Source organism: Oncorhynchus nerka, linkage group LG23 (assembly GCF_034236695.1).
Source record: "Oncorhynchus nerka isolate Pitt River linkage group LG23, Oner_Uvic_2.0, whole genome shotgun sequence".
Classification (NCBI taxonomy): domain Eukaryota; kingdom Metazoa; phylum Chordata; class Actinopteri; order Salmoniformes; family Salmonidae; genus Oncorhynchus; species Oncorhynchus nerka.
The window spans coordinates 32105680-32119973 of record NC_088418.1 but is presented as its reverse complement, the minus strand read 5'-3'; the positions used below and the strand labels follow the sequence as shown (position 1 = coordinate 32119973).

Sequence of the window (14294 nt, the reverse complement as noted above, 5' to 3'; positions counted from 1 at the left end):
ACCAGATTAAGGGAATACTGGGCAACTTTCATAAGGTCTGGATGCCTTATATGGAATACAGTACGACTAAAGGAGTCTATTGAAAACATGCCCACATCAGGGTGTTACGTTCCCCAGTTTCTGTGTTGTGGTTTGTGTATTTGTGAGTGTGTGTTTCAGGAAATGGCTTCCTGAAATTCTCCCCAAGCAGCTGATTGGTCGGCCCCCATTGATGGAGAACTGACCCTGCCCCCTCGTCAGGACGCAGCTGTCTTCAATTACCAACTCCTTCTGAAGCTATATAAGCCAGAGTTCCTGTTGCTCAGAAGAGAGAGAAGGCTGATGGCTATCGCATGTTGGATGTTGCAAAAGGAATTTAAAAAAAATAGGAATGCAAGGATTTATATATTTATTTTTTTACATTGTTTGGTGATTGACTAGGAATGCTGTGGTGACCACTGATGTAGATGCATACTTTGAATATCACCAAAGGATTACCTTATTCAGTTGTATACATTAGTCCTGCATTTCCTTATTGCATTTAATAAATCCTTTAACGCAGAGATCATCAACTAGATTCAAACACAGTCCTATTTTTTTCCTTGAGGGGATGATCGGGAAGGTTGGAGCATAATTACGAATCATTTGTAGACTGCAAATAGACAGGAAGAAGCCCAAACATATATTTCACTTAATCATTTCAAACCTTGCTTACATTAGTAACCGATCACATCTCTATTATGTGTGGGAATACTTGGGAACAGATTAACCCCAAAAAAAAAAAAAAAAAAAAAAAAAAAAATTGCTTAGTTGATTTCCTTGATTTTACAGCCTTATGACTAAATATGAATTTATTATTTATTTGCTAAGAAAACCACCTGCGGAATAGATTCGGTCTGTGGGCTGCCAGTTGGGGAAAACTGTAAGCATCTCAGACCACCTCCAGGGGGTCCCTGTCAGCTTGTGACAGCGCCACGGTAACAGAGTTGGACAGATGCCCTGCCAGCCTCTTCTTGAACACGGCCAGGAAACCACGCTCGCTGTTGCTATGGTCACTGAGGATCACACTGGCACCCGCAGCGACGGAGTCCAGGACCTCGTGATGGGACATCTCACCTGGGGGAGAAATGAGGTCAGAGGTAAATGTCTGGACATTTGGAATAAACAAAACATACAGTCAATAATACAGTAGAACAAAAGAAAACAAGTCTATATACAGTGAGTGCAAATGAGGTAAGTTAAGGCATTAAATAGGCCATGGTGGTGAAGTAATTACAATATAGCAATTAAACACTGGAATGCATTGCATGTACATCGAGAATATATGGCAGACTGACCAGGTGACAGCTATGATCCTTTTTTGATGTCACCTGTTAAATCCACTTCAAATCAGTGTAGATGAAGGGGAGGAGACCGGTTAAAATCATGCATGATTCTGCCACCACCATGCTTCACTTTAGGGATGGTGCCAGGTTCTCTCCAGAAGTGACGCTTGGCATTCAGGCCAAATTGTTCAATCTTGGTTTCATCAGACCAGAACATCTTGTTTCTCATGGTCTGAGAGTCCATTTTGTGCCTTTTGAAAAACTCTAAGTGGGCTGTCATTTGCCTTTTACTGAGGCGTGACTTCCGTATGGCCACTCCACCATAAAGGCCTGATTGGTGGTGCTGCAGAGATGGTTGTCCTTCTGGAAGGTTCTGCCCTCTCCACAGAGGAACCCCAGATCTGTGCCTCGACACAATCCTGCCTTGAAGCTCTACGGAAAATTCCTTCCACCTCATATGGCTTGGTTTTTGCTGACATGCACTGTCAACTGTGGGACCTTCTATAAAAGTACCAATCAAAAGTTTGGACACACCTACTCAATCAAGGGTTTTTCTTTATTTTTAGTATTTTCTACATTGTAGAATAATAGTGAAGACAAACTATGAAATAACATATGGCATCATGTAGTAACCAAAAAATATGTTAAACAAATCAAAATATTTTATATTTGAGATTCTTCAAAGTAGCCACCCTTTGCCTTGACAGCTTTGCACACTCTTGACATTATCTCAACCAGCTTCATGAGGTAGTCACGTGGAATGCATTTCAATTAACAGGCGTGCCTTGTTAATTAATTTGTGGAATTTCTTACCACCTTAATGCATTTGAGCCAATCAGTTGTGTTGTGACAAGGTAGGGGTGGAATACAGCCCTATTTGGTAAAAGACCAAGTCCATATTACAACAAGAACAGCTCAAATAAGCAAAGAGAAACGACAGTCCATTACTTCAAGACACAAAGGTCAGTCAATGCGGAAAATTTCAAGAACTTTGAACGTTTCTTCAAGTGCAGTCACAAAAACTATCAAGTGCTATGATGAAACTGGCTTTCATGAGAACCGCCACAGGAAAGGAAGACCCAGAGTTACCTCTGCTGCAGAGGATAAGTTCAATAGTTGCCAGCCTCAAATTGCAACCCAAATAAATGCTTCAGAGTTCAAGTAACAGACATCTCAACATCAACTGTTCAGAGGAGACTGTGTGAATCAGGCCTTCATGGTCGAATTGCTGCAAAGAAACTACTACTACTACTAAAGGACACCAATAATAAGTGACTTGCTTTGGCCAAGAAACACAAGCAATGGACATTAGACCGGTGAAAATCTGTCCTTTGATCTGAGTCCAAATTTGAGATTTTTGGTTCCAACATTTACATTTAAGTCATTTAGCAGACGCTCTTATCCAGAGCGACTTACAAATTGGTGCATTCACCTTATGACATCCACCACGGATGATCTCTGCATGTGTACATCACTGGGTCCAAGCTTCCTGCCATCCAGGACCTCTATACCAGGCTGTGTCAGACGAAGACCATAAAAATGGTCAGACTCCAGCCACCCTAGTCATACTGTTCTCTCTGCTACCACACGGCAAGCGGTACTGGAGCGCAAGTCTCGGTCAAAAAGCATAGAGGTGGTGTGGGGGTGCTTTGCTGGTGACAATGATTTATTTAGAATTCAAGGCACACTTAACCAGCATGGCTACCAAAGCAGCAATATGCCATCCCATCTGGTTTGCACTTAGTCCCACTATCATTTGTTTTTCAACAGGACAATGACCCAACACACCTCCAGGCTGTGTAAGGGCTATTTGACCAAGAAGGAAAGTGATGGAGTGCTGCATCAGATGACCTGGCCTCCACAATCACCTGACCTCAACCCAATTGAGATGGTTTGGACAGCAGGGTGAAGGAAAATAAGCCAACAAGGGAACTCCTTCAAGACTGTTGGAAAAGCATTCCAGGTGAAGCTGGTTGAGAGAATGCCAAGAGTGTGCAAAGCTGTCAAAGGCAAAGGGTGGCTATTTTGAAGAATCTCAAATATATATTTTGATTTGTTTAACACTTACTTGTTTGGTTACTACATGATTACATGTGTTATTTCATAGTTTTAATGTATTCACTATTATTCAAGAATGTAGAAAATAGTAAAAATAAAGTAAACCCTTGAATGAGTAGGTGTGTCCAAATTTTTGACTGGTACTCTAGACAGGTGTGTGCCTTTCCAAATTCTGTCCAATCAATTGAATTTACCACAGGTGGACTCCAAGTTGTAGAAACATCTCAAGAATGATCAATGGAAACAGGATGCACCTGAGCTCAATTTCGAGTCTCATAGCAAAGTGTCTGAATACTTACGTAAATAAGGTATCCGTTTTTATTTTTAATATATTTCCAAAAAATTATAAAATCCTGTTTTTGCTTTGCCATTATGTGGTGGTGTGTGTAGATTGCTGAGGATCTTTAAAAATATATATTTTAAAATAAGGCTAACGTAACAAAATGTGGAAAAAGTCAAGGGGTCTGAATACTTCCCGAAGGCACTGTATATGCAAAATAAATTGTTCAGTATTCTTGACCGTATTTGTTTTGATTCTAGCAGCTGGCGTTTTATAGCGAATGTACCTGTGATGTAGAGGTCTGCTTTCACTCCATTCAATACTGAGCCTCCGGACCCAGCACACACTGCCACAGTGCTTACAATGGACTCTAAAATGACAAATCACATACAATTACGTTATCCTCTCAGCCCCTCACTAGCTGTCAACATAATATACTTATTGCAGCGAATATATATATATATACACTAAAAAAATATATAAACCCAACATGTGAAGTGTTGGTCCCATGTTTCATGAGCCGGAATAAAAGATCCCAGAAAATGTCCATGGGCACAAAAGCCTATTTCCCTCAAATTTTGAGCACAATTTTGTTTACATCATTGTTAGTGAGCATTTCTCCATTGCCAAGATAATCCACCCACCTGATAGGTGTGGCATATCAAGAAGCTGATTAAACAGCATGATCATTACACAGGTGTACCTTGTGCTGGGGACAATTAAAGGCCAGAAAATATGCACTTTTGTCATACAACAATGCCACTAATGTCTCAAGTTTTGAAGGAGCGTGGAATTGGCATGCTGACTGCAGTAATGTCCAAGAAAGCTGATGCCAGATAATTGAATGTTAATTTCTCTACCATAAGCTGCCTTCAACGTTGTTTTAGAGAATTTGTCAGTACATCCAACTGGCTTCACAACCGCCCAACCTGTAATAAAGCCCTTTTGTGAGGGAAAAACTCATTCTGAATGGCTAGGCCTGGCTCCCCAATGGGTTGGCCTGGTTGCCAAGTGGATGGGCCTATGCCGTCCTGCCCAGTCATGAAGAAATCCATAGATTATGGACTAATTTATTTATTTCAATTGGCTGATTTCCTTCTATGAACTGTAATTCAGTAAAAATCTTTGTTCAGTATATTTAAAAGACATGGTGTGTGTCCCAAACGGCACCCTATTCTCTTTATAGTAAGGCTGGGACGATACCAGTATCGCAATATTTTTTCCATGGCAAAAATGAAAACAGAAAGAAGAGCAAACACTTTGGTCCTTTTAACCTGCTGTATGTAAAATATTGCGTGCTATATCGAAAAATAAATAAATGTGACTCTGGATGAAAACAATGACATTAGGGCTGTTTTCCTAAAGAAAAACACGTATCGCGAAATTGGTATCCTCCTGCCACTACTTTATAGCTACTTTTGTCCAGGGCACTATATAGGGAATAGTGTGCCATTTGGGACGCATCCAAGTTAGTAATCTGGTAACAAAAAGGAAGACATAGATGTTTGTTTAGCCTTCTCACTCACCTAAAGTTTGCTGGGCTCCGAGGGCCAGTCGAAGGTGATTCAAACCCAGGTGTGATTTCATTCGCTGGACGGCTGCCGCCACAGTTACGGGCTCGTCCAAAACACTTAGTCGCCCTTGGCCGTAGCCTGGGAGAGGACGCTACAGGGTGAGAAACAGCCAGGGTCGTATTCACTAGGCACCAAGAGGAATAAAACAGACAAACAGGGAGGGACTGCCTGAACTTTTTGTTTTGCTAGTGTGCACTAATGAATAAGATGTCACACGTAAAAAGAGTGAAAACATTTAGTAAAATTAATTGAAGTTCAATTCCAGTCCTATTCACACTGTGGCAAGCTAAGCCTATTGATTCAGGATAGCAGGAATATGATCCCAGGGGATATTTATCAAGCACATTAAGTGAAGTGTTGTCCTATTGCCTGGGGCCTGCTCTGAGTTTGCCCCATTGGGCAGGTGATAAAATAAGTTAAAACAACCAAACTGCAAAGACCTCTAGTAGCCTAAAACTGATATTTCTGTTTCCCATTGTTTAAGTAAAAGACAGACAATTTATGGTAGTCGGGCAAGTTTATGCCAGCTCTGAGAAATGTTTTACTGATAACAACCAAAATATAAAGAATTCCAGCACTGATCTTTCTGATTTCTCCCGTGTGTAGATTAATGGCTGTCAATATATGGCACTACTGCGTGTAAATATCTCATTTACATTTTTTGCGCAAGTGGTCAATCTTCGGGCAACCAAAAAAAAATACTCCTTTAAATGTTAATCCCTGTCAAGCATGCTGATATACAGTCTGCTTCCCCCTTTCCATGTAATCTTATCTTGCGTTGACACAGGTAGCCCAATTCTGATATCTTTTCCACTAATTGGTTCTTTAACCAATCACATCAGATCCTTTCACATCAGATATTTTTCAGAATTGATCTGATTGGTCAAATACCAATTAGTGAAAAAAATATCAGCCATTGTGATCTAAAAGGCAAAAATGATCTTAAAATCAGCACTCCGACCAAACTGTCCACTTTGTGTGTTTAGGGTGTAATACGCTGGATACATATGGCCTCAGATCTGTTTGTGCTGTTTTGCCAACTGCTATGGTCATATTTCCCATGACAATGACCATAGGAGATGGCTATACAGCACAAACAGATCTGGGACCAGGCTAGCAGCAATACTATACCTTTTTTACTTGAAGGATACTGAGAGACTGGCTGGGAGTGGCGTGTTGTAACAGAGTTTGAACACTGGGGGTCAGCCCTGAGTCTGGACAGATCAGACTTATGAAGAAGCCATCAGTTTCAGAGCTAGAGCCAGATGGAGGAGATATGTACAGTAACAGTGTAAACAACAGTGAAGAGGTGTATACAGATTTAAGCACGCACACACAAACTGACAGAGTATCCAGTACCTGACAGCTGTGTGCTGTAAATTGACACCACTATTCGTCCCCTTCAGTTCTGCCATGATGGTGTTGAGCTCCTCCTGACTCCTGGCTGTAAACTCCAGTTTGTGGCTCTGGGGGGCGCTACTGAAGGCTTGACTCAACACCGAAACTTTGCCACTCCCTGAGCAAGACAACAGAAACAGCACTTGTTACTCCGCAGTGCTTTTCAAACATCATGAACTTATTCAGGTGGGGAGAACACTTCAGAACATTGAGATAATTTGAGTAGAACAAATATGACACTCTATACACATCTTCAATAAACTGTGAAAGTGACCCTACCCTAATCTTTGGATTGGGCTTGACAATTACAATACAATTTGTGAAAACACGGTTATTTAAGATATATAAAACTATATTTGTGGATGAGTTTACATCTGCCAGATGCCTTTTGGGGGTTTTTGAGCTCAAGACCATTGCGCTACGTTTTTGCCCATTGAAGACCATTCAAAATGCATGCAAAAGTTCAAAAACGAGTTCTTGGAAAATTCTGTGTCACTTTCATAGTGCATATTCTGAGTGTAAAAGGTCCCAGATATAATAAAGCACTCAATCTTATAGCCTAAGTGTAACAGTATAGACTTTACGCCCGTCCCCTCGCCCCGACCTGGGCGCGAACCAGGGACGCTCTGCACACGTCAAGAGTCACCCTCGAAGCATCGCTACCCATCGCTCCACAAAAGCCGCGGCCCTTGCAGAGCAAGGGGAACCACTACTTCAAGGTCTCAGAGCAAGTGACGTCACCGATTGAAACGCCACTAGCGTGCACCACCGCTAACTAGCTAGCAATTTCACATCGGCTACATAAGCACTATTTTATTTGATAGTAAGTGAACAACAACCCAATTTGGGAGTACTATAGGCTTATATACCACTTTTATTTCATACTCACCATACCCAAAACCAGTTTCTCCTTTACCATAATGGACCAACAAAGCAGCATAACATCCAGGACCTCTCACACCAAAGTTTACAATATTGAGCAGTTGTAGAAGCCCAAAACAGAGCTACAGCAGTCCACTTTGCTTATTATAAAGCTAGGGGAAACACTGACAGCAGTCTCTTACCAATTCCTCCAACCAGCCAGTCATTCACGCCTCCTTTGACGCTGTCCCAAGAGGTGTGAGGAGAAAACACTGCTATTCCAGCCGTAATCGCCCGGATAGCCAATCGCTGCTTCCAGTTCTTTGAAACCAAGCACTTGATTGGATGAAACAGCGGGGGGTGGTAAGAGATGATGAGATCGCAGTTCATGGCCTCTGCTTCCGACATGACAGAATCGGTCAGGTCATTGGTTAACAGGATGGTTTTGATAGGCCGACATTTAATGGGTTCAACTAATAGGCCAACGTTATCCCAGGACTCTGCCAGTGATAGAGGGGCAAGCTCCTCCAGAACCTTGAGAACCTCCTTTAAATCCATTGGACCTGTTGTACGAGAAGAGTGGGAAAGGGAGCACGAAAAAGAGTAGCAATGATGGAGATGGGTAGAAAGCTGATAAGACCTAATATTACAATGAGAGGGGTCAGAAAAAAAGGATGAGCGAAGGGCAGACAATTTGGAGTGAGAAGAGAAAGTGGAACAAGCGAGTGTTTGAAAGATGCTTTCGTGGTAGCTCCTTCTGCAGGTCAATGACAGAATTCTCTGGAAAACATTCTTGTATCCAGTCAACATTAGTGTAGACCTGTGTGCAAAAGAGAGTTCATTTGATATGAATAAATATCGTTTGCATCCAAGAGCAAGGTTCATCTGCAACAAATAGGCTGCATTTTCTTAAAACATCATGAACGGTTTCTTGTCACCTATCAGTCTTGTCATCTATTATATAAAAGGCTAATTGTCAATATGTGTCAAAACTCCCATTCAATGTAGTGGTGGAAAAAGTACCCAATTGTCATACTTCAGTAAAAGTAAAGATACCTTAATAGAAACGACTCAAGTAAAAGTCACCCAGTAAAATTCTACTTGAGTAAAAGTCTAAAAGTATTTGGTTTAAAATATTTAAGTATCAATAGTAGAAGTTTAAATTATTTAAAATTCCTCATATTAGACTAACGGCACCATTTTTCTTTTTCACGGATAGCCAGAGGCACATTCCAACATAATTTACAAACGAATTGTGTGTGTAAGTGAGTTCGTCAGATCTGAGCCAGTATGGATCACAAGGGATGTTATGTTGATAAGTGCGTGAAGTGGACCACTTCCCTGTCCTACTTAGCATTCAAACTGTAACGATTACTTTTGGGTGTCAAGGAAAATGTATGGAGTTAAAAACGACATTATTTTCTTTAGGAATGTGGTAAAAGTAGTCCAAAATATAAATAGTAAAGTGAAGTACAGGTACCCTCAAAAACGACTTAAGTAGTACGTTACACCACTGCTAAGGTGCACTGTTCTAGCTACATTTAGTAGGCTAGCTAATAGGTTTGGATTGCAATGGCTGCTGTTACCATTTTGTGCATGGTTAAGGTGCATTGTTTACAAATTAAATCAACAGAACGGGTTTAATGGCCAAGGTAACGTTAGAATCGAAGTCATTTAAATCACACGAATATGAGCCAGAGCAACTCCACAAACTAGCTAGGTAAAGTAACTTAGAGGCATTTATAATAGCTTCGCTAACATTACATAGCTGGCTCCCAACCTGGAACAGGGCCCACAGCAATACGCTTAGCTACCAACAAACAAAGGTGTTTCTGTTTGCATGTTCAGACTGGTGTGATTCATACGTTACATTTTAAACGTAAGTTTCCAATTAATAGGCAAAAACTATGAATTGGAAATGAAAGCATGGTAACAGCACTTACTGGTGGAGAGAGAGCCAGCTATTGCGGTTACCTTCTTCTTCGATGAGGTTTAACCGCAGTTGGCATCCAATAAATGTTGCATTACTGCCACCTACTAGACTGGAGTATAACTCCCATATACTTTGCTTGAAACATTTAAAATAAAACAAATAAAACATACAAATCCCCAACCATCTAACACTACACCAAAAATAATAACAATTTCTCAAATGACTGCCTAGCCTGGGTCACCAACTACCTCGAATTCAGTGTGTCAAATCGGAGGGCCTGTTGTCTGGACCTCTGGTAGTCTCTATGGGGGTGCCACAGGGTTCAATTCTCAGGCTGACTCTTTTCTCAGTATATATCAATGATGTCACTCTTGCTGCTGGTGATTCTCTGATCCACCTCTACTCAGACAACGCCAGTCTGTATACTTCTGGCCCTTCTTTGGACACTGTGTTAACAAACCTCCAGACGAGCATCAATGCCATTACAACACTCCTTCCGTGGCCTCCAACTGCTTTTAAATGCTAGTAAAACTTCCATTGTCTGCATTTTCTTCCAGTTCTCTGCTGCCAATGACTGGAACGAATTGCAAAAATCACTGAAGCTGCAGTCTAATATCTTTAAGCATCAGCTGTCAGAGCAGCCTACCGATCACTGTACCTGTACACAGCCAATCTGTAAATAGCACACCAAACTACCTCATCCCCATATTGTTATTTATCTTCTTGTTCTTTTGCACGCCAGTATCTCTACTTGCACATAATCACCTACACATCTATCACTCCAGTGTTAATGCAAAATTGTAAATATTTCACATCTATGACCTATTTATTGCCTTACCACCCTACTCTTCTACATTTGCACACACTGTACATATATTTTTCTATTGTGTTATTGACGGTACGTTTGTTTATGCGTAACTCTGTTGTTTTTGTAGCACTGCTTTGCTTTATCTTGGCCAGGTCACAGTTGTAAATGAGAACTTGTTCTCAACTGGCCTACCTGGTTAAATAAAGGTGAAATAAAATAAATAAGTAAAACACTCCACTATTTCAATCTATTTAGTGCTACTTCAGGCCAACAACCTGAAAGGAAGGAACACCACCACTTAACACACCATGTAACTCTTCTGATGTCAAGTTTCGCACACCAAAATACCTCTGCAGCCGCCACCTCAACCTCTATTTTCTGAACCTTACGTTCCATCCCTGTAGAACACTTGATGATCATTGCTTAAATGCCAAAAATTCAATCTTACTGAAACATGTATCACTTGTTGGTTTATCCCTCTGTACTGGTACAGATCAAATACTCACACCACTCCTCTCAGGATCCCTCCCCCTTGACCCATCTTCCTCTACTTTCTTCACTGCCTCAGTATATGACCATTTCTGCACTAGTCTAACCCTGGAAACCTCAATCTGCCTCTCTCACATAGGACATTTCTGATCCCCAGCCCCATGGGCACCTCTACAAATAACACATAACACTACTTTCCCCAATGCTACACCTTCCTTTGTCTCGTGCTCTTCTGCACACTTCTCATACCTAGAAACCTCCCTCCTACACACTGCTGCCACATGCCCATAAGCTTGGCACCTGTAACAACGTAATGTATTTGGCACAAAAGCTCATACAGGATAACTTATATATCCTAACATAACTTTGTCGGGCAAAAGAACAGACAATGACTCTTCTGTTTCTCCACTCTTCCACCCAGTCTGCGTCACACCAAATGACGAGCATCACAAACACCGGGAATCTTCCCCTTCAGTTGGTCAGCTTTCACATTTACCGCTACCCCAGTAACCTCTCCTTTTAATGGTGCCCTTTTCTTGAGAGCAAACCCGTTCACATCTCTTGCCCCCGTTCGTTTAACACGGAGTGCCTGCTCCCTCTGACCAGCAGAAACACAAACAATTAGCACAAGGCCACTTCTGGTTACCCTCGCCTATTCCACAGCATCCAACTGTTTTTACCCACCCTGAAACCACAAATGGATCAGCCAAAAGGAAAGGGTCCACTTTTTCCAAAAACGTAACTACTGTCAAAGACTCACCTTTATCCTGACCCTCAGTGCAAGCCTCGGGCTCCAAGAACTTCCCCAAACCTATGAACTCCGATACTTCGCCCTCATTCACTTCCATTTCTCCACCTGTCTTCAACGCACTCTGCTTTCACTTTCTACCATTCCTTCTTTAACAAACCATCTCCTTTTTTCTCACAATTTTTTCCCCACCTCTGCCTCTCCTTTCCCTCCATTGCTCCTCCGTATTCCAAGTATAAGTCTCGTTATGATAATGCTGCACTTCTCCTGACATACATCTTGTTCTTGCCTTGTCAAGGGACGCCATCTAACTGGCTGTCACAATCTCTGTACAATCAGCACAATCCCCTCGGGATGTAACGCTCAACAGTGCACCCGCTTGTTAAGCAGCTACTTTGTCTTGATGTTATTCTTTATCAATAGCTACCGCAACGCTTTTCCATTTCAAACAAGAGTGCTCCCTTTCTCACGGATTCCTCGATTCGCTTGCTCTGACCCTGTGCCCCTCAGTCACGCTCTGTCCAGAAATTACTTTTGATACCGGAAGAATAACTTTAGGAATGCCTTCTTCTTATTCTTCAGGTCCGCAAACAATGTTAATGGTGCATGGTGCACCTACTGGATGGGGAGGGGGGAACCTCTTCATTCAGTCAGTATTCCTTGTAACATTTTGCCTGATCCAGAAGTATTTTTCACGCCTTTAAAATGATGTCTAGCTTCTTAGAGTTTTTATTCGTTTCAGTAGTGCAATGTGCTTCTTCACAGTTAGTGTGTCAGGATATTTCTCAAAGAAAGGAATTCACTGCAGGCTGTGGGACATCCACTACCATCTCATCTCACTCCTTTGGCTATGCTACATGACCAAAAGTATGTGGACACCTGCTTGTCGAACGTCTCATTCCAAAATCATGGGCATTATTATGGAGTTGGTCCCCCTTTGCTGCTATAACAGCCTCCAATCTTCTGGGAAGGCTTTCCACTAGAAGCTGTAACATTTCTGCTTGGGCCTGCTTCCATTCAGCCACAAAAACATTAGTGAAGTTGGGCGCTGATGTTAGGCGGTTAGGCCTGGCTCTCAGTCGGTGTTCCAATTCAACCCAAAGGAGTTCGATGGGGTTGAGGTCAGGGCTCTGCTTTCTCTGCAGAATCTCTTAAGCTCTGTCAGGTTGTATGGGGAGCGTCACTGCACAGCTATTTTCAGGTCTCTCCAGAGATATTAGATCAGGTTCTAGTCACCCTCCATCTGGCAAATCTGACCATAATTCTGTCCTCCTGATTCTTCTGCTTTCAAGCAAAAACTAAAACAGGAAGTACCATTGATTTGCGCAATACGGAAGTGGTATTCAGTGAAGTCCAGTGAAGAGGCAACTCCGGGATGCTGGCCTTCTAGACAGAGTTGCAAAGAAAAAGACTGGCCAATAAAAAGAAAAGATTAAGATTGGCAAAAGAACACAGACACTGGACAGAGGAACTCTGCCTAGAAGGCCAGCATCCCGGAGTCGCCTCTTCACTGTTGATGTTGAGACTGGTGTTTTTGCGAGTACTATTTAATGAAGCTGCCAGTTGAGGACTTGTGAGGCATCTGTTTCTCAAACTAGACACTATAATGTACTTGTCCTCTTGCTCAGTTGTGCACCGGGGCCTCCCACTCCTCCTTCTATTCTGGTTAGAGACAGTTTGCACTGTTCAGTGAAGGGAGTAGTACACAGCATTGTACAAGATCTTCAGTTTCTTGGCAATTTCTCACATGGAATAGCCTTAATTTCTCAGAACAAGAATAGACTGACAAGTTTCAGAAGAAAGTTCTTTGTTTCTGGTAATTTTGAGTCTGTTATCGAATCCACAAATGCTGATGCTCCAGATACTCAACTAGTCTAACAAAGTCCACTTTAATCAGGACAAAAGTTTTCAGCTGTGCTAAACTCTTTTGCAATTATGTTTCTAATGATCATTTAGCCTTTTAAAATTATAAACTTGGATTAGCTAACACAACGTGCCATTGGAACACAGGAGTGATGGTTGCTGATGATGGGCCTCTGTACGCCTATGTAGATATTCCATTTACAAAAATCAGACACTTCCAGCTACGATTGTTAATGTTGTAAATGACTATGTCTACATAGTATTTCTGATCAATTTGATGTTATTTTAATGGACCAAAAATTTGCTTTGCTTTCAAAAACAAGGACATTTCTAGGTGACCCCAAACTTTTGAACGGTAGTGTATGTCTCGTGTTTGAGCCATTGAATTGCGACTTGACTTTGTCTCTATACTGACATTTCGCTTGTTTGATTGCCAAGCGGAGGGAATAACTACACTGTTTGTATTCGGCCATAATCCCAGTCACCTTTCCATGGTTAAATGCGGCGTTTGCGCTTTCAGTTTTGCGCAAATGCCGCCATCTATTCACAGTTTCTGGTTAGGATAGGTTTTAATAGTCACAGTGGGTACAACATCTCCTATGCACTTCCTTATAAACTCACTCACCGAATCAGCGTGTACGTCAATATTATTCCCTGAGGCTACCCGGAACATGTCCTAGTCCGCGTGATTAAAACAATCTTGAAGCGTGGATTCCAATTGGTCAGACCAGAGTTGAATAGATCTTAGCACGGGTACATCCTGTTTGAGTTTCTGCCTATAGGAAGGGAGGAGCAAGATGGTCGTGGTCAGATTTGCCAAAAGGAGGGCGGGGGAGGGCCTTGTCACTGTCAATTGAACAGGGGTGCAAAACAATGTACAAGAGAAAAGTAAATTCCCAAACTATCATTCATCCACACAAACAACAACAAAAAAAGACACATTCCCTCAGCTGACACATGCATTTATGACACTGAAGG

The 14294-nt window shown here is 41.8% G+C and overlaps 1 protein-coding gene across 2 annotated transcripts; it reads right to left on the bottom strand.

The window, feature by feature from the left end:
• Nucleotides 1–371: 371 nt before the first annotated feature.
• nif3l1 (NIF3 NGG1 interacting factor 3-like 1 (S. cerevisiae)) lies at nucleotides 372–14003 on the bottom strand. Of its 2 annotated transcripts, none has more exons than XM_029629761.2 (7): nucleotides 13942–14003; nucleotides 7679–8295; nucleotides 6576–6732; nucleotides 6348–6471; nucleotides 5169–5307; nucleotides 3929–4012; nucleotides 372–1095 (listed from the first exon to the last, which is right to left on the bottom strand). In XM_029629761.2, the coding sequence occupies exons 2-7, from the start codon at nucleotides 8283–8285 to the stop codon at nucleotides 911–913; spliced, it is 1296 nt and encodes a 431-aa protein (XP_029485621.1). In that variant the 5' UTR covers nucleotides 8286–8295; nucleotides 13942–14003; the 3' UTR covers nucleotides 372–910. The 2 variants fall into 2 exon arrangements, with proteins under 2 accessions (XP_029485621.1, XP_064864125.1); XM_065008053.1 differs by lacking the exon at nucleotides 13942–14003 and adding an exon at nucleotides 9419–9516.
• Nucleotides 14004–14294: the final 291 nt, after the last annotated feature.